Source organism: Cricetulus griseus, chromosome 5 (genome assembly GCF_003668045.3).
Source record: "Cricetulus griseus strain 17A/GY chromosome 5, alternate assembly CriGri-PICRH-1.0, whole genome shotgun sequence".
NCBI classification, from domain to species: Eukaryota; Metazoa; Chordata; class Mammalia; order Rodentia; family Cricetidae; genus Cricetulus; species Cricetulus griseus.
Genome location: NC_048598.1, coordinates 131,496,516 through 131,521,370, shown reverse-complemented (window position 1 = coordinate 131,521,370; position 24,855 = coordinate 131,496,516). Strand labels below are relative to the sequence as shown.

General features: G+C 42.5%; 1 protein-coding gene across 2 annotated transcripts in view; it reads left to right on the top strand.

Moving 5' to 3' along the window:
- Daam1 (dishevelled associated activator of morphogenesis 1) overlaps positions 1 to 24,855 on the top strand; it is a 168,409-nt gene that overhangs the window by 76,331 nt on the left and 67,223 nt on the right. For both annotated transcript variants that reach the window (XM_027418217.2, XM_027418218.2), the window contains exon 3: positions 14,333 to 14,422. In XM_027418217.2, the coding sequence (XP_027274018.1) occupies positions 14,333 to 14,422 (90 nt within the window). The remainder of the gene's footprint in view (positions 1 to 14,332; positions 14,423 to 24,855) is intronic.

Genomic DNA, 24,855 nt, shown 5'->3' with positions numbered 1-24,855 from the left:
GCAGGCAAGCACAGTTACTTTAAGTTCATGAGTGCTGCAGCTCTGTCTTTTCAAAATATAGTTGTGCAGTCCTCCTGTGCTGGTTGTTATCAACTTGGCCCAAACCTAGACATACCGAGGAAGAGGGAATCTTAGTTGAGAAAATGCTTTCATAAACTGGCCTGTAGGCAAGACTATGGGGTATTTTCTTAACTGATTAATCAATTATTGATTGATACAGAAGGTTTCAACCCACTGGGGACAGTAATACTCCTAGACAAGGTGGTCCTGCAGTATATGAGAATGCACACTGGGCAAGCCAGGAAGCAGCACTCTTCTGTGGCTTCTGCTCAGTTCCTATTTTCAGGTTCCTACTTTGAGTTCCTGCTTTGACTTTACTCAGTGATGGGCTATTGCCTGGAAATGTAAGATGAAATAAATCCCTTCTTCCACAAGATGATTTTAGTCATGATTCTTACCACAGCAAACAGAAACCTAAGACACCTTTCAATGTCTTGTTCTTACAATCTGTACACCCACTCCTCTGCTATTGTTCCCTGAGCCATGTGAGTAAGGAATGTTATATAGGTGTCCCAGTTGGAATTGAAAATTCTACAGTTACCCATTCTGTGAGTCTCTGTATTAATTGCTGTCCACTGGGGGAAAAAAAATTTTCTAATGAGAATTGAAAGCTATACCATTGGTATACCTATAAATGTTCAGAGGATAGTTTGATTCATGTCTGTTTAGTTAAATAATAGTAGGTTCTCTTGTAGGATCTTATGGCCTCCCAGCCAATGGTTCTTGACCAGATTTACAGTACCAGGCATGAGTTCAGCTCTGTGTAGTAGGCCTTACATCCAATCACAAAGCATTTGGTTACTCTTGTAACATTCATGCCACTATTGTACCAATGAGCATATTTTACTGGACCGGTCATTATTATAGCTCAAAGATCCATAACCAGGCAAGACTGTTGATGACTTTTCCCCTTCAGCAGCCTGTATAGCATTTTCTGGCACTATGAAAGTTAGTTATTCTTAAGGAAACTTCTGAATCAGCACCAGATTCATTTCTCTCTGTCCTGTGACCCAACCCTATGGTGTCTTCAGAAATAGTCTCTTTCCATCATGTTTTGGTGAACAACCAAGAGCAATGACAATGGGATGTTTCATTTGAGGGGGGTTATGGGACCTCCCAACAATTTAATGAGTAGTATCCTACATCTGGAACTGGGCTTTAGCATTATATTCTTGTATAGGTCATTGTATTTAAACTGGTATGTGTGTGTACATGTGTGTGCATGTGTGCTAATTTTAATTTTTTATTTTTTGAAAGCTTCTCAGACTGCAAATTTTGTTCTGTTAGCAATGAGAATTGTTAACTCCTTTTTTTCCAGGCTGTTGAAATTATTTCTCTTATTATTGGGACTATTACAAGTGCTATTTAATAATAAAACTCTTCTGTTATCATCAGAATCAATGAGAAGTTTCATCATGTTTTAGCTCCTTATTTTTTAAAAAAATGTGCCTTTGTACTAAACTCATGGCTAAGAATAGAAAATTTCTTATGGGAGTTATTCAGTTCCTGTCTCCATTGGAAATTGACAAAAAAAATTGGATAGCAGGAACATGTAATTTTAAACTGATAGAAGAAAAAAATTCTGGTTGTAAGGAGTCCTGGTTTTGATCTATTGTTTTTTTTTGTTTGTTTGTTTTGTTTTGTTTTAATTAGAGTATAATAGATTTCTGGTAACTAAGCAGAGGAAATCAGATTTTATTTCAGAATAGCTTCAGAGTATTTAGTTATCTGGAAGCCAAGAACCAGAATCGATTGAAGGAGCTGGTATTAAGATTGTTCTAGTTCCATGAGGTTTGTTTTCACCTGATAAACTCATAAAGGTCAAAAGGGAATTCTCTTAGCTAAAGGACACTATTAGTTGACGGTAAAGGAAAACATATTGAGGAAATCTTCCATTTACACTTTGCGTTTTTAAATAAATTAATTCAATAAGTTCTTCAAAAAAAAAAAAAAAACCGGCTTGCTGGGTGGTGGTGGCACATGCCTTTAATCCCAGCACTCAGGAGGCAGAGGCAGGTGGATCTCCGTGAGTTCGAGGCCAGCCTGGTCTACAGAGCAAGTTCCAGGAAGGCCTAGCCTCCAAAACTACAGAGAAACCCTGTCTCAAAAACCCAAACCAAACCAAACCAAACCAAAATAAACAAAAAACCTACTTAACGCCGGTATGACAGCATGCACTGCATCACAAAGGGAAGAGGTAGTCTAGATAGTGGACTGTGTGTGTGCACCGCTAAAACTCCTGTGCAGTCAGTAAGAACTGTGGCCAATGTGCAGTTGGTTTAAAGGAGACAAACACAGCCTCAAATTCAGAACTTGATAAACAAATTGATCTAGCTAAGAACAGCTGATGGTTTGTAATACAGGCCATTATTAATCTGTGTAGTTTTACGTGCCTGTATCTGTCTTGCTTTTGAACAGAACATTGTATCACTTCTAAAATCTGGCAGCAGATTTTTATCCCAGTAGACGTTTTGCATTTCTTTGTACTGGCTTAGACTCTGCCTGCTTAAAATAGTTGGATGGTCAAAATGGCTTCATAAGTTTCCTTCTGGCCCTCTGATACTCTACAGACTGCTTAAGGAAAGACTGTTCCTTCCAATCCTGTGTTTATTTTGTCTTACCAAGATCATTCTAAGTCACTTTAAAATATGACTTTGTGTTTGATATGGTGCTGTCAGTTCAGTTGCCATTCATCTCTGAATGCTTCCTAATGTTAGATCAAAGAGATGGGGTGAGAGGACATGAGAACATAGAAACAGGAACAATTTCTTTTAAATTGAAACAGTGGCTGAAATGGTGGCACCTGTCCCAGGCCTGTGGAGATACAGGCAGGTCATAGAGGCTGGTCATCTTTGGCTGTGTAGGGAGATTGTGGTGAGCCTTGGGCCACAGGAGAGTGGAGAAAAACAAACAAAATAAACACAGTAAAACTATGAATTCATGATACTGTTGAGAAAATGGTTTTAAATCCCCTTGGTCCTGATCAGTTCTATTAATATAAATTAATATAAAGAGACTGTGTATGATGTATAACTGCTTACCAGGGACTATAACTGAAAATCTGACAACTTAATTTAGTCCTTCAGCTCCTAGGAGCAAATTACACAGTCAAGATGTTGTACTGAGTTGCCGCCCTGTACTTGACCCCACTTAGTCAGTTTTAGGGACTAAAAGGCCAGGGGGCTAATTTGATCTCTGCAAGTTGTAGGCTTTGGGTAAGCTTTCAAATGTAATTTTTTTCTTGCACTTAATTTTATTTTTTAAGTTTGTCACTTGATAGTTTCACACATGAAAATAAAGCATTGTAATTACTCCCCCATCTTACTTTTTTAAATGTGCTCTAGTTACAGTTGAAAAGAGCTGTCAGTTTGAACATGTAACTTCCTGAGATTTATATTGGCTCTGTAGGAATCATCTTAACCCTATCACTTGTTCTCACCACACACATGACCTTAGCCCAACAAGAGGATGCACGTTTTGGTTCTAGATTATCTGTGACTGTGCTCACGGCTTCACTCTAAACCCTCCCCATTAACCTCCCTGTTCAGAAGTCCTCTGCTGGCAAACCTGTTTCTTGATTCATGCTTTGGGAGCTCAGTGGCGGGCTCTGTCTTCAGTTATGCTTTTTCTGGCTCATGGATGAAGAGTTTGGAATTTTCTTTGTTGAAAAAAAAAAAACGCTTTTAGAAGCTGCATATTTTTCTCTTATCCAGTTTTAAGTGGATTTATTGAAAACACCCTACAGCTGCCAGCATCTTACTTTTGCACATTGCAAAATTCAAGAACAAAGTTCAACTTAGTGACTGAAAGCCAACAAAATAAACATAAGGGTTGTTTTCTGGAAAGATGGGCATCTACCAAATTTAGAGGGAGCCAGAGATTTCTTTCCTGTCCTATCCAGTTAACTTGAGTTTATTCTTTAGTGGCTAGCCCATCATGTCAGACCTGAGATACAGATGCTGCCATGCACTTTCAGAGAGCACAGTGACATGGCATCCCTTACATCTGCCATTTCTAACTTCTGGATCTCCTGGGCCTGGAACTAGTGTCCAGCCCAGAGAGGGTGCTCAGTGCATGCTTGCTGTCTGGATGCTTGTGTGAGTAGATACCGCTTGTTAAAGTTTAGCATGTGAGATGTATATTAAGTATTGGAGGGTGTGTGTGTGTGTGTGTGTGTGTGTGTGTGTGTGTGTGTGTATGATTGCTGAATACCCCAGATGCTGCATTTGTTCTGTGACTAACCCTTGAAGTGGTGATGATACACTTGGGCTGATGCTATACACCTCCATCCCCCCACCCCCCCTACACAAACACACACACACACCTGTTGTCATCTTTTTCTAGTCATCTTTCTCATTTGAATGTTACTATGGAAACATCAGGAGGGCTACAGGAAGGGGAGAAGATTGAAAGAGCAAAGGTGAGGAGGTTTAAGAAATCATTTTACTCTTAAAATCTCTCTACCAAGGCTTAAGGAGATGGCTCAGTCAGCAAAGTGCCTACCACAAAGCATGAGGACCTGAGTTCAGATCTCCACCAACAGCATGGAAGTCAGGTAGCAGTGCGCACCTGTAACCCCAGCAGTGGGGTAGGGAATGGGGAATTTGGGAAGGTGACTACCTGGCCAGTCTCCCTGAATCAGTGAGCTCCGGGTTTCATGAGGCTAATGTCTGCAGGCACAAGAGCACACATCCACATGACCACATCCCCCACACCACAGAGAACTAAGCTTCTTCAGTGTATATTACGTGGTGAAGTAAGTATGTAACTGTGCTGTGGGAAGAGACTCTACTAGATTGTCTTTTGACCCAATTAAAGCTGAAATGTGTCAGATGAACTGCCAAACAAGTCTCTTGAGTGTATGGGAGGGGCTTAGGCTCCAGGAACAGAACTGGCATGAGAAGGAGGGACCAGGAGCTTTGGCTCCAGTCTGTCACAGGGCTCTGGCATGTCTTAGCAGTCTATCACTTTGCAGCTGGCTCTGTCTGTCCATTCAATTAGGAGAACACTGTTTAAAAATGCTAAACTTGGTCAGCTGAAGTTGCACTAGATTATAGTTCTGAACGTGGATATTTGGGAAAGTGATTTAGCTACTTAGAACAGTTGTTTGCTTTGGAGGACCAGCAAGCTGCTGCTGCTAATTCAGATTAATTAAAAGTTCAAGTTATCCTAATGAATTTCTATTCACATGACAGAAGTCAAAGAACTCCATATGTTTAGCTGTAGAGTTTGTCTAGCAAACAGGATATAATTTGTATTAACTGCTAATAAGGGAAAGAAAGGAAATACAACATTAAAGCATTAGTAGTAAGAATCTAAACTTTTGTTAGCCTTTGCTTGTGGGATTTCTCTCTTCTTGTTTGTGTGTATCACAAGAAAACATGTCTGTCAGACAAAACATTACCTAGGAGGTGAGTCATCCTGTGGTATTTTGTGCAATGACTGAGAATGTTGGTAGAAGTGCAGCAGGCTGGAAGCCTTCAGGATCTGTTTGTACATGCCCATCCCTTTCTGGGTAGATAGCTTTCTGTCATTGACCATTTCTGCCCTTTCCTGACTGGATAGGAGCATGAGTATCCCTCTAAACTGTCCAAGATCTTATCTAACCATCATATTTCTAATTAGCACCCTAAGAATAAACGTGTTCTCAGGGTCATTTGTGACAAAGTTTAAGAGGTGTTAGTAACTTTCGACTCTTAAGTGTGATGTTTACATGTCTTGGTGGGGCTGGGTGTTCCTAAGTTTAATGAGTTATTGCAGCTTCATAGAATATTCCTCCATACATTCATAAAAGTGATTTGAAAAAAATTTGCTGTCAGTAAAATTTCATGTCAGTATCCACATTCCTTGTGTAGCCTTTTCACTTGCTAAGTACTTGTCACGTTGTCTTCTGACATGTGTTCCGGTTCCTGGCCTCTCTAGGGGTTTTGCTTCCAGGTATTGTGGAGTTGCATAATGGGAAAAGGGGGTTCCACCCTGAGAAGGTGGTGCTTATGCTGTTATATCGTTGAGGTAATCCAGAGATGGTTACAACCCATGCAGAATGTAGGAAGCCTGGGCAGCGGTAGGCTCCAGGAGTTGGGCCTGTTTGCCATAGGCAATTTTGTAGGAGGAAACTAAGGCTTGGTTGAGTAATAGGCTTGGGAGTTCAATGAACTCTCTACATTGAATCAGATGGAAGGTTAGCTTGTCAAGGGCCATTAGAAAGCAAAACAAAACACACAGAAAGCAAAACAAACCCCCAACATAATAAACACACAAATTGGTGAATGGATGAGCAGGATACCCCAAGGGCCTGGTTTAGCTTCTCCTTCCCTATTTTCCTACTCTCTATCCCCCACCCCTAGACTGTGCAAATGCATTCATAACCTCTGTGTAAATAAATGTCCATTCGTGTGCATGTGTGGGTGAGCTGACCTCATTAGAAACTGAATGAGGCCAAAAACATAGTGTGGGTCTGCTGTGCTCCATGGAACCAGCAGGCTGTCCGATACCACTTAGGAGGTTCATATGTAATTTTACATTTCAGTCTTAAAATCTCTGAAAACAGAGTTTCTCCCAAAGTACTAATCATTTCTACTCATTCAAGACCTTTATTGTGTATTCTTTCAGAATTCCTTCCCTTGCTTTATCTAGCAAATCAATGCATTTCCTTTTATTGATGTGTCCTGTGCCAATTGTTTTCTGATTTATGTGGGTTTCACTGTTGAGCTACTTGTCCACACTAAAGTGTAAGTGTAGGGCCAGTTGAGGTTTCTTTGTCCACACTCTTTCTTTCAGAGTGGAGGCTTAATAATATGTTTTGTTAGTGCTAAGCCTAGAACTGTGGTTCCCACAGCTGAGCTTTCCTCAGAGCTCTTTTCTTCATTTAAAACGTCTTTATTCAAGACATTAGAAAAATACGTACTCTATAAGAGGGTAAAAGGATGGCTGTAACCTTCTCGGACAAGAGCCTTTATGTTTGCCTGTGGCTTTTAGTGTCTAGGAAAGCAGCTTTCTAGGGAGAGAGAGAGAGTGGTGGTGCGGAGTCAGACAGAGCATTCTCTTGTTACTAAGTCCCTGTCTTTTAATTCCCTTTCAAAGATCTGTCCCAAAAGAATAAGATGAAGAAGAAAATTTAGGGGGCCAGGGCAAGGAGGAGGCCATCCAGGCTAAGACGAGCTGAGATGAATAAGCAGTCTAAGTCTTCCTGGCTCTCTGGCTGTGATGAGCACTTACTAGTTTTAGAGCGAAACCCAGTACCCCAGGACCAGAACTCCTCATGGTGCCACAGCTAGGAACAAAACCCAAACCCAGGGCTGAGGATGTCACTTGCATGGTGGAGTGCTTGGCTAGCACGCACAGAGCCCTGAGTTCAGTCTTCAGCACTCAGTAATTCCTATGGGATGGAACCCACCTGTCATCTCTGCACTCCAGAGGTAGAGACAGGAGGATCCAAAGTTAAAAGTCACCTTTGGATACACAGTGCATTTGAGGTGAGACTGGACTACATGAAACCCTTTGTCAACAAAGCCAACAGCTCCAACCTAACAGAAACAAAAATGTTCCAAAGGACTTCTTGTTAATGTATCCCCTAATTTAACTATTAAGTTATTAAATTAATTACTGAGGGGCTCGGGGAAGGGTTGACCTAAATGTCAACTATACTAACAGAATTTATGAAAATTTTCAAAGAAAAGGTGAGGATATTTCATGGAAGTGACTGTGGTGTTGACAAAAGTTGTGTGTGAGATAGTAGACTTGGTGCTTACTAGGAAGGACCTGAAGCCTTCCTTTCCTGTGCACACTCTGCTTTCCAGTCCTCTTCTCCTTTTAGGGCTCACTGAAGGCGGCAGCCGGAAGTGCATCTCCTTACTATGTCAAGTGTGCTGTCTGTCTCTGCTGCCTACAACTCCACTTGTTCTTCTGTCCTGCCAACAGCACACTGGGTTTTTGTATTTATGAAGTTTTATTGAAGTTCAATTTTCATGTTATATAACAGTTTGATGAATTTTAATTGATGTGTGATTAGAAACTACCTAGGAAAACAGGTTTTCCTAACAAAAGTTCTTAACTAAAGATTTCGTTGCAAAAACAAAACAAAACTAAACTAAAAATAAAAACAAAAAACCCTTATGTAAACAGGTACTATTTGAAATGTAAAATATAGTGATTCAATTCCATTGTTCTCTTCAGTATTTGGAATAATTATCAAAATGGAAAATCTCCTGTAACATGACTTTGAGGTAATCTGAGAGCTTAAGGAAAACAAATTGGCAGAATGATTTTTAATTAGTTTGTATTACAGTTTCTTGCCCCTCCTCTCAATTATGTTTTTCTTTTTCCCCATCATTGAAATTTTATTTATCCCCTTCCCTAGTAGTGTATCTAGAGAGTAAGCCCAGAAAAGAGAGGAGGCAAAAGAAACCCAGCTGCTATCATGACACTAAGATGGGCAACCCAATAAAAATGGGCAAAACATGAATGCAACAACAGGCAATCAGTGTGTGGGAAGTTAGGTTCATCACTAGTTGTCATTAGGAAAATGCAGAATAAAACTACATGAGCTAGCTAGTGTCTGACAAATTCGGATTGCTTACATTGAGAGGACATGGCACATAGTGTTGATGGAAATGTGGAGCACCTGGAATGCCTTATTTTGCACCTTTGCAAAAACAGCATTAAGATTTTTACCAGCAAAGCACAGCAAATCATACTGGAATCACAATACTTAGGAATAGGAGACAGGAGAATTGCTATAAATTTGAGGCCAGTCTGGGCAACCTATTGAGTTCCTTCCAGGTTAGCCTGAAAAAACACAGTAAGATCCTACCTCTAGAAAGAAATAAGCAATAAGAGAAGTTTGGGGGGTGTGTGTGTGTGTGTGTGTGTGTGTGTGTGTGTGTGTGTGTGTGTGTGTGTGTGTGTTGTGTTCATGTCTGTGTGTGAGTGCAGACTCATCTGTACCAACCACGGTGCGTGTGTGGGTGATCAAGGACAACCTCAGGTATTTCCTCCGCTTCCACCTTATTTGAGACAGATCTATTCTTTTTCCCCTGACCACACCAGGCTGGCTGGTCTGTAAGCTTCTGAGAACTCTGCTGCCTCTACCTCCCATCTCCCTGTAGAAGCACAGGAATCACAGATGCTGGCCTCTGTGCCCTGCTTTATACAAGTTGTGGGAATTCAAACCAATTCCTTATACTTGTGTTGCAAGTGCTTTACCATCTCCCAACCCCTAGCTTTTAATCTGTAAAATCAATTGTTTACACTTTCTTTCCTTTCCAGCTTCCCCACTGCCCTTCCTTTCCTGCCACCTCAATTTTCCCTCCTCCTGCTCCTGCATGCCTCCTGTGTTGTATTGTTTCAGGTACTGGCAATTAATACAAAGATGAATAGGACAAAGTGAACTACCATCCTCTGGGAACCCATCCATAATGGGAATGAAGCATGCCAGTAACCCGACAATAGTGTGAGAAATGTTTCGGGGCACAGAGGATCTGACCATCAAGGATAGCAAGACCAGCTATTTGAAGTGGTTAGCTAATGCTTTGGGAAAATCTGGATGACTAGGGTGATTCGTAGATGCAGTGGGAGGAGCCCACTTGAAAGAGAACGCACCATATTCAGAAGCTGGGGAAGTGAAACCTGAAGTGCTGGTAGGTGAGGTGACGGGCTGGTCAGGAAGCACCTGACCTGACTAGAAATTGTACTTTCTCCTGCAAAATAATAGAACTGGAAAGCTTCCTGTCTGTCTTGGTAGAGAGGTTACAAATGCCTTGAAGCCTGGGTATCTTATTATTTATCTTTGCACTCCTTATGCTGCCTGGCTCTGGTCCTAGAACAGGTAGGATGGTGCTGATGGATCTCTTTAAGGTGTTGATAGTAGTCCCTTAGAAGCATGCATTCTTGCCACATCATTAAAGTGGGATGAAATATAGAGCACTTTCAAATGGACAGGCCTGGGTCTCATTAGAATTGAAATCATCTGCTTTAATCTTCACTCTTCACCTTTGGTGACTCTGAGGATAGAGACCAAGTTGAGAGTGACCTTCACAGCTGCTGTTTCCTGTCTCCAGTGCTTTCTACTATTCAGTTCCTGTTGACCATGTCACTTAACTGGAGAAGCCTTCATTGTAACAACTTTCCCACAACAACCTTAGCATGTAATCATCGTTCAGTTAGTGTCTGGTTTCCCTTCTGTCCTTATGAGCAGTGCCTAGCTCAGTGCCTGACATTTACTAGATACTCAGCACAAAATCTCTTTGCTTCCATGAATTTCTGAGGTGAGTAGAGGAGTGCATTATCGCCCGCCGTGTCTTCAGATGAAGGCAGTGAAGGTCAGAGGCTACACCCTTACCCAAGATGCATAATTGATAAAAGCCAGACCTACAATTCAGGGACAGCTGCCAGTAAAACCCGTCTCTTGCTTGCTTCTGACAGACACTGGACGGAAGCCTCTTCATGCCTATTTCTGTGACATGAGTCACCCACCTGTTTGGGGGATAGACAGTAGTACCCTGAGAGAACACAAGGCTCTGCAGTCCGCTTGCACTAAGTCCCACCTCCACTGTTTGCTATCACTGTGCCTGAGGCAAGGTGCTCAGTCATTCTGTGACCCAGTTTTCTAGAAAATGGGTTAGCAATAATACTCACTTGGTGAGATGTTGTATACGTTAAAACAAATTAATCCACATAAAATGTTACTAATAGACACTTGGAAAGTGTTAAGCAATTGTTGTCTCTTACTGTCAGAATGCATTTATCCTTTTCCATGTCCTGATTGTAGATCGAAATTTTATGTGGGAACACTACAGCAATTTGGTTCTTTTTCCCCCTGTGGGTATTTTCCTTTGCCATCAGACTGTCTGCCCCCGCTTGTCTGTGTTCTCACAGTTTAAAATAGGTAATGTCTGTACCTCAGCAAAACTGCATACTACTGTTCTCATACTGTGGATTTTGCAGTTTTAGGATTCACACATTTCTTTACACGTATACTCAGGAAAAACCATGTTGTACTGTAGTAAATGTGTATTATTAAGAATGCTGCTCCCAGATGCAGGGGGAGAGACATGGGGGGAGCAGGAGCAGAGGATGAAGGGGGGACTTGGATTGGAATATAAAAAATAAATTAATAAAAAAAGAGAAAACAAAAGAATGCTGCTCTCTTAAATCAAAAGCATCTATCTCCCTAAAGTAAGCTAGATACTATTGAGCAGTTTGATTAACTGGGCTAATTGTTGAAAAGTGATTTATGTCACCCTTTTTTCCCCTGTTTTTCAGAGCAGCTGTGACTTACAGGAAATTTAAAAAGGAAGGAAGAGAATTACTTCCCATATAATAAGTTGCATGCCAGAATTTTAGTGTTTTAAACATGTTCTCTCATAATGGAATTTTCTGTACCAGTTCTTTATTCCTTCTCTGGTTGTTCATTGTTGGCATTATTAACAGCTAGCTTCTTATGGTTAGAGTATGGTGTGTGTGTGTGTGTGTGTGTGTGTGTGTGTGTATACATGGTTTAGTGACTTAACTGTTTATTGTATTCTTAAAATAAACTAGCAACTGATTTGTGTTCAAGTGAGAGAAATAACAGCTGTGCAGTTGCCATCCTGTGCCAGGCATTACTATATATTTGGCTGTTACCAGTCCTTGCAAGAAGAATGCTCTGCCTGATCTGGAGAGGAAGTGGTGACTTGATGGGATTCAGAAGTGGGAAGCTGGCCTGTGCTAGGCTCTGGGGGGACAGGTGTTAATGGGATATAGCAAAGAGTTAATTAGAAGGGACCCTGGCAGGAGAAATGGAAGACTTCAAGAGGCCAGCTGAGAGATGAGTAATTAATTTTTCAGGTATCGTGGAAGGAATGGAGGTTCTGGATTGGGAGCTTGAAACAGCACAGTGCTTATTTTCAAGGTGTGGTTTTTAGACCAGAGCATCAGCAATACCCTGGAAACTTAATGAAATGCAAACAGCGCACGTGCCCCATGGCCTGAACACTGGTGGTCAGTGAGGTCAGAAGCCCCCAGTGATTCTGATGCTCACCCAACATTGAAGGCAAAAATGATTGAAGAGAAGTCTAGGTGTGCTGAGTAGATATGACTGGAATGTCAAGGAAGAAGAGTGAGGGGCTGGGCCAGAAGCCTTGGGAATGATTGTTAGGACACAAGTAAGTCTAGGTGGTTCCATTGTGAATGAAACAAAGGGAAAATCATTGCAAGGAAAATAATGGGACTTGATGACTAAGTAGTTGTAGGAGTATAAGATGAAAGATAGGAAGCCAATGACCTGTTTGTCTGTGTCCTCAAGTGTGACTGAGAGCAGATACATGTACAAGCCATTCAGGGGGTGGGGGGAGGACTTGTCTTCAGAGATCCAAACCTTATTGAACCTTAATTTATAGCTTTTATCTTTTACCCACACACAGCCATTTACTGTTCTCAACTAGATAACCTTCCCTGTGGGAATGAAAATGAACCAGGCACTCAATACCAATAATCACATTAACTATAGATGGAGTTACTAAGTGCCAAGATGTTTCCTCTAAGAACTCCATATTTATTATCTCCTTGCTGCTATTCATTAGTTATTAGTTATGAATGTCTGAATGTTGACTTCCCAAGCTTTCCACCACTCTAGGCTTAATCTTTCTAAGCACTGATCTAAGAAGAGTCTGAACTCCAGGGTCACACAGCTCTGGGCTTAAAAGCTAGCTGCTTTGTTCAGCAGGTGTGTAGGCTGGAGGAAGTGCCTTGCCTAATCTTCACCCTAAGTTCCCTGGCTTTCTTACAATGGAGACTATTATATAAGGAGATGTAATAATGAGTGGCCCTCTTTAGGTTCATTGTGATAACTAAATAGGAAATACCTGCCTGCACATAAAATCCCTAGGAAATATTAGTTGAAATTTGTGGTGCTGATACTAGGCACTTACACAAAAAAGCTTCATTGGCTTATGTTGTTAAAAAAAAAAATTGACAAAAAATTCCCAGGGCTGGAGTCATGTCTCAGTGGTTAAAAACACTGGCTACTCTCCCAGAGGGTCTGGGTTCAATTCCCAGCTCCCATATGTCACCTCACAACTGTCTATATCTCCAGCTCCAGGGGAGCTGATACCCTTTTCTGGCCTCCATGGACACCAGGTATGCACGTGGTGCACAGACATGCATGCAAGCAAAACACCCATGCACATGAAATAGGCATAATAATGAATAAGCCCCATAGGCTGGCACTTGAGGCCTTCTGCAAAGTGGTCACGCCTTACCTTCCATACCATGATGTGTGTAGCTCAGTACTTCTCCTTCACTGGCTATGGACCCCTTATGTGTGAAATCTAGTACCCAAACCTAGTCTTTGATTTCTGTTGCTGCCTTAGTTTTTGTCACTATTACAAAAGCATCTAAGATAATGAACCTGTAAAAAGAAAAGGTTTATGCTATCCCACAGTTTAGGAGATTCTATTTCACAATCCTTGGTATCAGTATTGTGGACCTGGATCAAGGCTGCATTATCATAAAGGGAACAAACAGCAAAGCAAAACCATTCACATTATGGCCAGGAGACAGAGAGAGGAAATGCACAGGGTCCCTCAATCCCCATTGGGGGTATGCCCCAGTGACCTATGGTCATCTTCCTTCTTGTCTCTCTACCTTCAAAGGGTTTCATTAGCTTCTAGTAGTGTCACCCAGGGGAACAGATCTCTAGTACAGGGACCTATGGGGGATGTTCAGAACCTAAATTACAGCAGGCCATCCACAAATCCATTTTTGGATAATGGCTATGGGGTACTTAGAGAAAAGATCTTGGCATTTACTAAGAACTCTGTCTGTAATCAGTGTTAATGTTGGTATTGAGTGTCTGGTGTATTTTCGTTCTTGTCCTGTGTAAGTCATCCAGTGCTCAGCCCAAGAGTCCATTTTTGATAATTGATGTCTTATCTGGAGGGTTGTCAGCAGCAAACTCTCATCTTTAATATGATTAATCCTGAATTCGTATGGCTCAATGCCTTTACAGCTCAATGGATCATACATAGCATCAGCAACAGCAAAGCCTAACCTAGCCACTTCATTGAAACCCTGGGTACCTGTCATGCTGTGCTTTGTCCCCTTTCTGTGCTGCTGTCTGGCCCTATGCCAGGAGATGCTACATTAGTAGTTGTAAAACACACCACGAAGTAGCTCCCATCTTTTTTTTGAAGTATGTGTTGGTGAGTTGTTTTTCTCCTTGTTGATACTGGCAGTGCTCTCTATAGGAACAGCATCAGTGTCTGTAATACTAATCATTTTTTTTTCTTCTCAGGATGAACTTGACCTCACAGACAAACACAGGGAAGCCATGTTTGCACTTCCAGCGGAGAAAAAGTGGCAGATATACTGTAGCAAGAAAAAGGTAAGATAAGCATTGTGATCACAGTTAACTACAAGAGTATCACTTCTGATTTCCTCTGCTCTGGAATTTCATCAGCAGGACTCAGAAAGCTCTTTGTGAGGTGGAGACCAGTTTGAACATGTCATGTTGAGTGTGGCCTTGCGGCTACACACAGATGTTATTTTTATGAACAGGTCACTGGGCTCCAGCACCTGTTACTATAACTTATAATTGTGTGTAATTGAGACCTAAAATAACAAAGGATTGCATGAAATAGAAGCATCTCCCCTGCTTCTTTGTAGCAGTTTGTATCCAGGTAGATTAGGGTATCATGGCTTTATGTTTACATAATGTAGTAAAACGTTACATTTTTTTGCCTCTATAGTGTAGCTTCATTGTCCCCATAGTTCAAAGTGCTCTTCAGCCATTTCACATTCCAGAGTAAAGAATGAGAAATGAGTCAAAAGGAACATACTCTCTACTCCTACTTTTAGGGACACATTTTAGTGATCTATAATTATTATTCAATTATTGTTATTATTGTTGTTATTATTATTATGTGTGCTTGTGTGCATGCGTGCGTGTGTGCGTGTATGTGTGCGTGTACCACAGTGAATGAGTGAAAGTCATAGGACAACTTTCAGTAGTCATTCCTCTCCAACAGTGGGTTCCAGGGATTGAAGTCAGAGCATTTGGTGTTTTACCCACCAATCCATCACACTGACCCTCATTCCAGGAGTTCTACATCCCTTTGAGGCTCATTGTTAGGAAGTGACTATACCTTTATTCTGGGCAGTTACTCGCAAATAAAAGCTGGTGCTGTGCCATCTCAGGAGATGGGGTGAATGACACAGGGGTCAACCAAAATCCCTTTCTCTCTAGCATCCATGGCACTGGGCATCCCTGGGCGGAGAGGACTGAAATAAAGTTCATGCTTCTGTTTCCTAAAGCCTGCACCAGATTCTAAGACCATCCCTATATGTGTTTCCGCCCTGTTCCATCTGAGATTTGAATTAAGGGAGTTAAATGTCCAGGCCAGAGTGGGCATCTACGAGAAAGTGCTACCTCTTTGTAACATGGAGCAGATACTCTGATTATGCACTCTTGACCAAGGGACTCAGCAACAAATGGTGGCAACCCTGTATCAGGGAAGCTTCTATGATGAGATGCATGCATTTTGGAGCCTCCATCTACTTGCTTGGCTGTCTCACAGCACTTCTGCCCTGTGTCACTGGTGTGCAACCCTCCAAGGATAATCCTCCATGTCTCAGTAACCAGTGAGTCTGTGTGCACATTGCTGCAGTTGACAGTAGGTGCCTGTGGGGCACTGTCTCTCACTGACTTTTGTAGATGTCTTCTCATACTTTGTACTAGACTAATAACAATTTCTAGTGGTACTATAAACGTTACCACAAAATTTAAAGCCTATTTACTTTTCCACCTGTGCAGTTAAAACAGGTAAATGGTGTGCAAGATTTCTCTTTGGTGGCCTTTGCTAAAACATCTCAGGATCATCCTGGAGCCATCATCAGATCAACTCAGATTATAATCCTAAAGTCATCATCCTTCAGTAACCCAGTGCCCTGTCAGTGAGTGTACCCCCTTCTGCTCTTTCATGTTGGTCATGTCTTACCAACCAGAAAACTCTCTTGTGTTGAAAGGACTTCCAAAGCATGAAGCAGCACATATCATTCAAAGAAATTTTAATATGAAAATAAGATGTGTTTGGGCCTCCTCTGATGGATTATGTGGCTATCTTTTTTCTTCAATTACTTACTTGTTATTAATAATTTGTTTATTGTGTTTGGGTGCATGCCATGACACACATGTGGCAGTATTAGAGAGAACATCTGTGGGAGTTGGTACTCTCCTTTCCATGTAGGACCCAGGGATCAAACTTCTGATTGTTAGGGCAAATGCATTTACCCACTCACACACACACACACACACTGAACTATCTCACTGTACACAGAGGGCATGGTCTATTTGGTTAATCCTAGTGCAGATTTTTTCCCCTCTAAATTATGAAACATTGCAGGTCAGGGTTTGAAGATATGTCCCAGAGGATGAGAGAGGAAATGCAAATGGGAGCGAGCAGCTTACTGGGGAAAGGGTTTCTTCTTTCTCATATTTTATTACATCCTTGACAGCAATTAAAAGTTAATCATGGAAACTACTGCCCCTTACAGTAGAGAAGGCAATCACTAAAATATAGTAATGACCTCAGGCTCACAGCAGCTGTTCATTTTTCAACTTCCAGGCTTATAGGATCCCTCTACAGGCCTCAGCGCGCGCGCGCGCGCGCGTGCGTGCGTGCGTGCGTGCGTGTGTGTGTGTGTGTGTGTGTGTGTACATCTAGTTTGTTCTCAGTCACTGTTCATTTCATTTTCTGAGAGAAGGTCTGTCTGTAAACCCAGAGCTTGTTGATTCTGTTAGCCTAGTAGTCCAGCAAGGCCAAGGATCCCTGTGTCTCTGCCTCCCCAATACTGGATTCTGGATACAAGATGCCATATTTGGCATTTACATGGGTACTGAGGATCAAAACTCTGGACCTTAGGCTTATGAGTCAAGCACTTTACTAACTGAGCCATTTCTATAGCCTCTGGACTTCAGGTTTTCTTGACTAGAATGTCTCACATTGTTAAAACTATATTATGCTTGTGGATTTTGGATCCTGCAATAAATCAAGAAACATATAATGTCATAAAAACTTAAACAGCAAAAGCATATGCTGTTTGCTTCATGTCTTGTGATGTCTCCTAGAATGGGCTCCATGGAGACCATCTTTCACTATAAAACACATTATTTCCCTTGAAACATAGGTTTTTCAGTTCAGGCTTATCACCACTAAGCCAAACCACATCCATTTCTCAGGCTGAGGGCAAGCTATACATATGGCTCCTTCAGATCTCCATCTTTCAGGATGAGAACCCAGGGCAGCACAAACATTCTCCCACACAGTGAAGCCACAGGGTAGGGCCCATGGCAGCCGACAGAAACAGACCACAGGAGCTATGAAAAGCTGGCTCTCTATGCAAAAGTGAACAGAAGTCATGGACTCAAGCAAGGCCAGAACAGAGCCCGGCGCCAGGCACTCCTCAGCCAGCTGCCTTCTCTCTTCCAGCAGAACTGGAATCCCAGCAGTGGCTCCTCTGCTTATCAACTGTGTGATTTAGCAAACAGCTATCTGAGTCTCTGGCTGAAAACTTATTTCCAAAGCCAAAATGCAAGCAGGGGAAGTATTCCTGGAGTGAAAATGCTAGCAAGAAATGAATTGGAATCTTGCCTGATTGACTATGGGAGTGTCAGAGATGGATGTTGTGGCCTTGCGGCTCTCACAGTTGCTACACTGGCAGCCCCATCCTGGTTTGCGTACACAGCAATCCACTGTCCAATTCTTAAACGTTCATGAAAGGTCCAAAACGAGGCCTGTTGGTGGAGGTGGGGGTATTTTCAAATAGGAAATGTTTGTGGTTCTTATCTTTAGAGGTAATTCCCTTTTTAGCTCCAATCACAACATATCCTTTTGTTTAAATGAGGTTTTTCCCAGTCTCTAGCCAGAAACTGCATCTGTTAACAATCTTTGGGCTTTAGACTAGAGCTTTTAAAACAATGAACCAGCTGACCATAGATGGCATCTGGCTGTGCTGTATTTACTTATTGTTCACATGAGTTTTAAATCCTGGGAACAGTAGGGAGTAGTTCTTCAGAGGTGACAATAATGTGTCATTCACTACATTATGGTGACAACAAGCATAGAAAGAGGTCTTTAACTTCTGTCCTTTGTGTCATTTAACCAGTGTTGAGTATCTAGAAAGTGTTCTTATCCCTTCCCAGAGTTTACAAAGCCAACAGGGCTATAGACACCATTAGGTGCATAGACTGCAGATCTTGAGGGAAGAGATCAGGCTTTCACAGGTGTGCCCGATCTTGCCTGTGTTACCTCTGACCTCTAAATCCTCAGATTTCATGATTTGAGTTTTCATGTTGCATTCCTGTATGTCACTTCAGGAAAGGTAATTTTCACTATGGTCTTCCCCTACGTGTGTGTGTGTGTGTGTGTGTGTGTGTGTGTGTGTGTGTGTGTGTGTTTGATCTAGCTTAGTTAAATCATTCCAGAATCTTCTCCATGCTGGTCATGGTTTGGCCATTGTGATCTCTGCATGTTGCTAATCTGGTACTGGGAACATTTTGAGGACATGTAGGGGAGGTAAATTTGACCAGTGCTCTTTATTCCTTCTATTTGGTTTGTTTATTCTGGCTGGATGAAACCCCAACTCCTTGGATGTTCCCCTTACAGCAGGAGCACATGGCGATGAAAGCTGTACTGCATGGGACACAAGGGTTGCTGTTCTTCCAGCTCCTGGATATTGAGGGCAGCCAGTGTTTGCAGTGCAGAGAGGGGTTATTTTATCAAAATAGGACCTAGGGGAAACATATGCTGGGGTCACAGAATTAAAGACAAAAGGAACCCTCTGTTTCCTACATAGCTGTCAGACAAGCCAGCTGAACTAGGAGGTAGGATGAGCTACTGTCTTGTAGCTGGTGCCTTGTCTATCCACAGGCTGTGTGCTCGACTGGAGTATTAAAGGGTGAGCTTCCATTCTCTTCCTTTTTGTTTGTTTACTTCACTGGGATGTAGACTAAGCAGTGGCTCTTCTAGTATCCACTCTACTAGATGTCAGGATTGGGAAAGGGAGCTAGCAAAATAACCTCGACCTGACATTGCACCAGTCAGGGCTGCCCTCCACCACTGGGCTGCATCCTAAGCCTGATTTCTGAGCTTCTTTAGAAGTGCTTATTTGGTTTCCAGCTATTGAATTTTCAACCTGTGATGCTTAGCTTAACGTTTGTGATGTAAAGTGATAAAGGCCTAAAGAAAATGGCAGAAGCCATCCTGGTTAGAAATACAAGCTTCCTGTCTTTCCCTCCTTCCACCTCTTTGCAGAGTCTATGAGGAACACAGTAGCATCCAGCCAGAAGCATCTTCAGACCTTGCAGGCTCTGGGACAGCCTGTGCCTGTGTGTTCTGTTGAGAGATGAGGCTCTGTAGACAATCCCTAACTGTAAAGCAGTAAGAAATGACAGGCTCTGGGTGTCTGGGTTTGACTCAGTGACACAATGTAGTGGTGAAGACCAAGTTAGTGTGCAATTAGCCAGTGTACAGAGTGTATGCTCTAGGAAGACCCAGCAAGATTCTGTGATGGGTAGACAAGTATGTCAGATTCCCTGGAGTAAATAGGAGAAGCCCATATTAATAAAACCAATGACTGTCATCTTGTCATAGGCTCCACGGAGGAGTGGAAGACTTACAGGCTGTGGGCACAGAAAAGGAGAACTGCCTCTAGGCTGTGACTCAAGTGACTCTCTCACCCCTTTGACTACTGTTGGCTTCACCAGTGAGAGGATTGACTCCATGTTTTTATCCTTCTTCTAGAAATGGCCCTTTCAGCCTCTGGGTCGTGTTCCCATGCCCTGTTCTTCTTCCCTGTTCACGATTTGTTAGTTTCCCTTTGGTTCTCTTAAGACTATTTAATAGTTACTCAAACTGTTCACCTTTTGTGATCATTGCTGAACAGATACAGGCCTGCTAGATCTTTAGGAGGCTACAAGTGAGGTGGGAAATCCAACACAGGGTGAGTTGATAACCCTGTGGGAAGCCCTGTTACCTGTTGAAACATTACCACATTCGACTGGGTAAATTTAGAGGGGCTGCCCCAAGTTCCCCCACTAAAAGTCACCTTAACAGCCTGTTCCTTCCCACAGGGCCCACCTTCTTTTACATGTGTCAGGGGCTGGGAAACTTGCTCATACCTGGCAGAGCAGGGCATGCACACAATGTGCCATTGGCCTTCACTCTTGATTATTGCTGTATGTGAAGTTTAAACGGGAGCCTGATTCGGAAGTCTTGATTGGCCTACAGTTCTTCAATCATAAATTGAGTCTGCAGAGCCTGGAGCACTGTACTTCCAGGAAGTGATCTGAGAAGTAGGGAGAGTTAGAGCTGAGGATGTTCTTTGCAGTGATTCCAAGAGCAATCTGAAAGTGACATTTCCCAAGATATTTTAATAACATGAGAAAGTTCTCAGCATTTAATGTCAAGGTTAAAAAACAAGATCTAAAACCATGTAATTAGTATGATCATAAGTTTTTAGGGGTGTGTAGACAGACAGTTTGTTAGGAAAGATTGTGGGTGATTTACTTTGATGTATTTTCTTTTCTTTTTTATGTTTCACGATTTTCTATAGTTCATTATTCTCTATCTTACCTTGAAATATCTTTATCTTGCTTTTCAAAACAAAACTGCTTTGTTTGAGAAATGCACAAGATTGTTTTGAATCAATTTCCAGTGAGGGAAACAGGACCCATCAGGAAGTTATGGTTTGTCAGTCTCTTTTGGATTTGCCATAGGGGATTGTTTATAAGCAGTCCCAGAAGCTGGAAAAACTCTCTGACAGGCTATTTCTTTGCATCAGCTGGTAGAGCTACATGCGTGTCTTTGGGCAGGAGGGAAGGGACAGTGGATAGGAAGTGCACACTGACAGCTGTGACTGGCCTCACTGCCTCTGACCTTGATGTGTGTGTCCTCTTAAAACTATGGCCTCCTGACATTGCTGAATACACACACACGTCTCATCCAAAAATAATAAAACAGGACACAGGGAAAGGTCTCTGGAGCAGTTGCTGAGCTGCCACTGCCCCACAGCAGCCAAGGGAGCCAGTGGGTGAACTGCAGAACCATGGTGACTGCTGCCCCAGCTCCTGTATAAGTGCTGTCCTGTGCATAGCCTTCCAGGAACCGGTAAGGAACTATGCAGTCCAGCTAGCCTATTTGAACATAACAAAGGCACCACAGATTCTACCAAAATTTTTAAGTTAAAATGCAAATAATGCTTGAGTCGTCAAAGCAATCCTGGCATTATTTCCTTCCTGGAGCTTCTTCAGGGTCCTTCTTCCTATCCTCAGTTCTTCACTCTTCTCTGGGAGGTATAAGGCCAAGGTGTGTGGCTGTGTGTTTGAATGTGCATGAGTGTGTGTGTGTGTGTGTGTGTGTGTGTGTGTGTGTGTGTGTACTTACCATGCAAGTAATTTACATGGTCAATGGGAACCAGATGTATAGTACCTTGCCACAGACTTTGTTCAAACCTGTGACATAATTCAATCCTACATTCTTCAGAATTATGTCTGAAGCTAACCGAACAGGCCTTCATGCTGGTTAGAGATGATGAAAGTGTGTTTTGCACATTTTCAAACACTATTATTGTTACACTCTTAATCCCAATCACCAAAGTAGACATTCTAGTTTTTGTTAAATCACCATTCTTCAAAAATTTTAAAAAGAAACTTAATAAATGATAGCTTTCTTCTCAAATCATAAATTTGTGCATCCACAGAGCATGCCTCAGCAACCACCTGAGAAGCAGTGCTGCCTAAGGGAAGGGAATGAATATTGCATGGTCTGCCCATCACTGCTAGAAGTCTGAATGTCTCTGTTGCAGAAGAAGTCGTTGAAATGCTTTACTTTCCCCATGTGTCTCACAATCCAGTTGAAATTAAAATCAGTAGAAGACAATGCTCTTTGGAAACAAAAATCCAAGGTTCAGGAAACAAAAAGCATTCCATTCAAATACCCATGAAGCTATACAAAATACAAAATATTTCAACTATGTAAAATGGATACTTCACTTGGGACTGTTTCTTTGGTTTGACTACAAAAGAGGCTACACTGTGTTGCTTTACTCTTCCTCCCTTTAGACTTTCTTGCACCATTAGGTCTGTATCCAGAGAAATTGTGTTTCCATCTTTAGCAAGCTCTTGACTGATAGATGCCATTTTGAAATATAGAAAGTTACTCTGAGGCATGGATCTCTTCCTACCATGAAGGTACTGATTCAGCATGTGCACACACTGTGCCTGCTGGCTTTCTTCTGCTAACTAAAGCCAGAATATTCATCTTGATCATCTCAGTTTTGAAAGCCTTTCCTTCTCTTCCTGTTCCTTGACTCCTCTGGATTTTCAAGAATTGAGGGGTTGGGCTGGGCTGTTGCTCAGAGATGGTAGAATGCTGACCTGGCATACTCGAAGCCCTGGGTACAAGCCCTAGCACCCCATAAACATGTGTAGAGGTGCACACCTCTAATCCCAGTACTGGGGGGGGGGAGCAGGAGGCCTGGAAGTTCAAGGTCTGCGATTGCAGTGTTCACACATCAAGTCCCAGTTACTTGGGTGGGTGGGCAGAAGGATCGTGGTGTGTAGGAGTTCAGGGCTGTAGTATATACTATGTTGATAGAGTGTACTCACTAAGTTCGACATCAATATGGTGACTTCCCAGGATAGGCAAATGGAGGTGGGGACTGGGGAGAAGGGCTGAGGTTGCCTATAAAAGGGTGAATTGGCCTAAGTCAGGAAGTTCAAGTTCAAGGTCATCCTCAACTAATAGTGAATCTGAGACTAAGCTGAGATGCAATAAAGGAATGGAAATTAAGGAGGTTAACTTACCTGTCTCTCCAGCCTAAACCCTGAACTTCAATGCCAACTCCAGCCCCAGCTTTGGAGGTTGTGACTCCACAGTCTGTAGATACTTGGTTTTCACAGTATTATACATATGGAAACAGGCATCCATCTCCCTTCTGAATTCTGTCCCCCACTTGTGCTTCCCAATACATCTCTTCAGCTAGTAGCATTGCTTTACTCTGGGTCCCCATAGGTAGAAAGCACCAGACTGGAAGAGGATGGGATGGGAATCCCTGTATTTGTTCACTCATAATCATTCATACAGTGACAGAATAACTAAGGACTGTGCAGCTGAGGGAAAGTGACGTGGCATAATGGGACCACTTCCTGTGATGTTCTCCTCCTGCTTCTACACATGGGCTAGAGAAGCAACTGCCTACCTGTCCCTCAGCACCTGTTGCCTAATGGCCCTGCCTCAGTCCCCCCACTGGAAGAGACTTGGGCCTTTGAGTTTGGATGGAACCCAAGAGACAGCAGTTATTCTCAGCTGCAGCAGAACAGCTATCTTTGTACTCCAGACTATTAACTCTTAAGCAGGTTCCTGCGACAACACTGGTGCAAGACAGAGTTGACTGTGTGTCAGGTGTAGAGGGCGGCGTCCTTAACTGTGCTGGAGCCCCTCCATCTGTGCCATAGAGTGCTTAAGGGCAGGGCTATCAAGGAACAGCATTCTAAGTGTGACTTCACGCACGGCATTTGGGGAGCATCTCATCTGTGTGCATTGAAACACACGTGCACACCTCACTTTCATACCCAAATTTCTGCAGGTGTGGAATTTCATTAGGCGTGAGAACAAACTGCCATAGCAACCTGTGGAACCCAGAGTATGTTTGGGTAGGAAATATGAGCAAATGGTCTTAGTGACAGCTGTAGCTCTACAGAAAGGGACACCACTGTCTCACAATATCCGAGAAGCCACAAGTATCTGTTAATTCTGGTTACCACCCTAACAAACCCCCAAGGACTGTACAGCATAAGAGACATGCCAGACCAGTACACACCCTCTGTATGACATTCCTTAGAACTGTAAGTGTACAAACAAGTTCAAGTGTAAATGAGGGAAAAAAATTGTATCTTGATTGCTAATTCTGAACAACTGGAAATAGAAGCCTGAAGCACTTGGAGAATGATTCAGAAAAGATGAATGGTTTCAATAAGAAATAGAGTGGTAATTGGTTGGCAATACCTGAAGTGACTGTGATGGAGGAGCCAGGCATATGTAGCCTTCTCTAACCTACAGCTCTTCCAGTCTCCAGACTCTAGTCAGATTTAGATGGGATGCTCCAAGCTTTATGCTTGGCCACTCCCTGATTCTCTCTAGACTCTTAGAGCTATGACCCCACATTCCAAGACAGACCTCTCTAAGCATGCCTGACTCACCAGCTCCAGGAAGTAGGTCCACGAAAGGCATGAATGCCAGGAAGTGGCCCCTTAGGAAGATAAAGGAAAAGGAAAGCTCTTTCCTGTGTATGTTTCTGTTGTTTTCTCCAGTGGTCAGACACACCTGCTGCTGCTGCATCCTCTCTCCTCTGGACAGGAGGAAGACGGTTTGTGCTTCCCTGTAAATTAGGATTTGCCACTTCTAATTACCCCTAGGTTCCCAAAATTCCTCCCTCTGTGAGAACCTAGTGATTTGGGGAACTAGTCTTGGATCACTGCAGAGAATTCCATCGAAGGGTTCCGCCCTCATGTTTCAGGGTCCTACACGCCTGCCATTCCGCACAATGTAGAACAGTGTTGGATGTGAGCAGACTTAGGATCTGCCCTGCAGGGAAGGAACGGCATTGTTTCCTTCATTTGTATGATGTGCTTCTCCATTTACCCGCATACAGATAATTCTGACAAAGTGCTATCTTCCAACAGAAGCTTTTTTATGTTTCTATACCCCTTCTACCCCCCCCCCCCCCAAGCCATCATTAATTCAGTAGTATATCATGGAG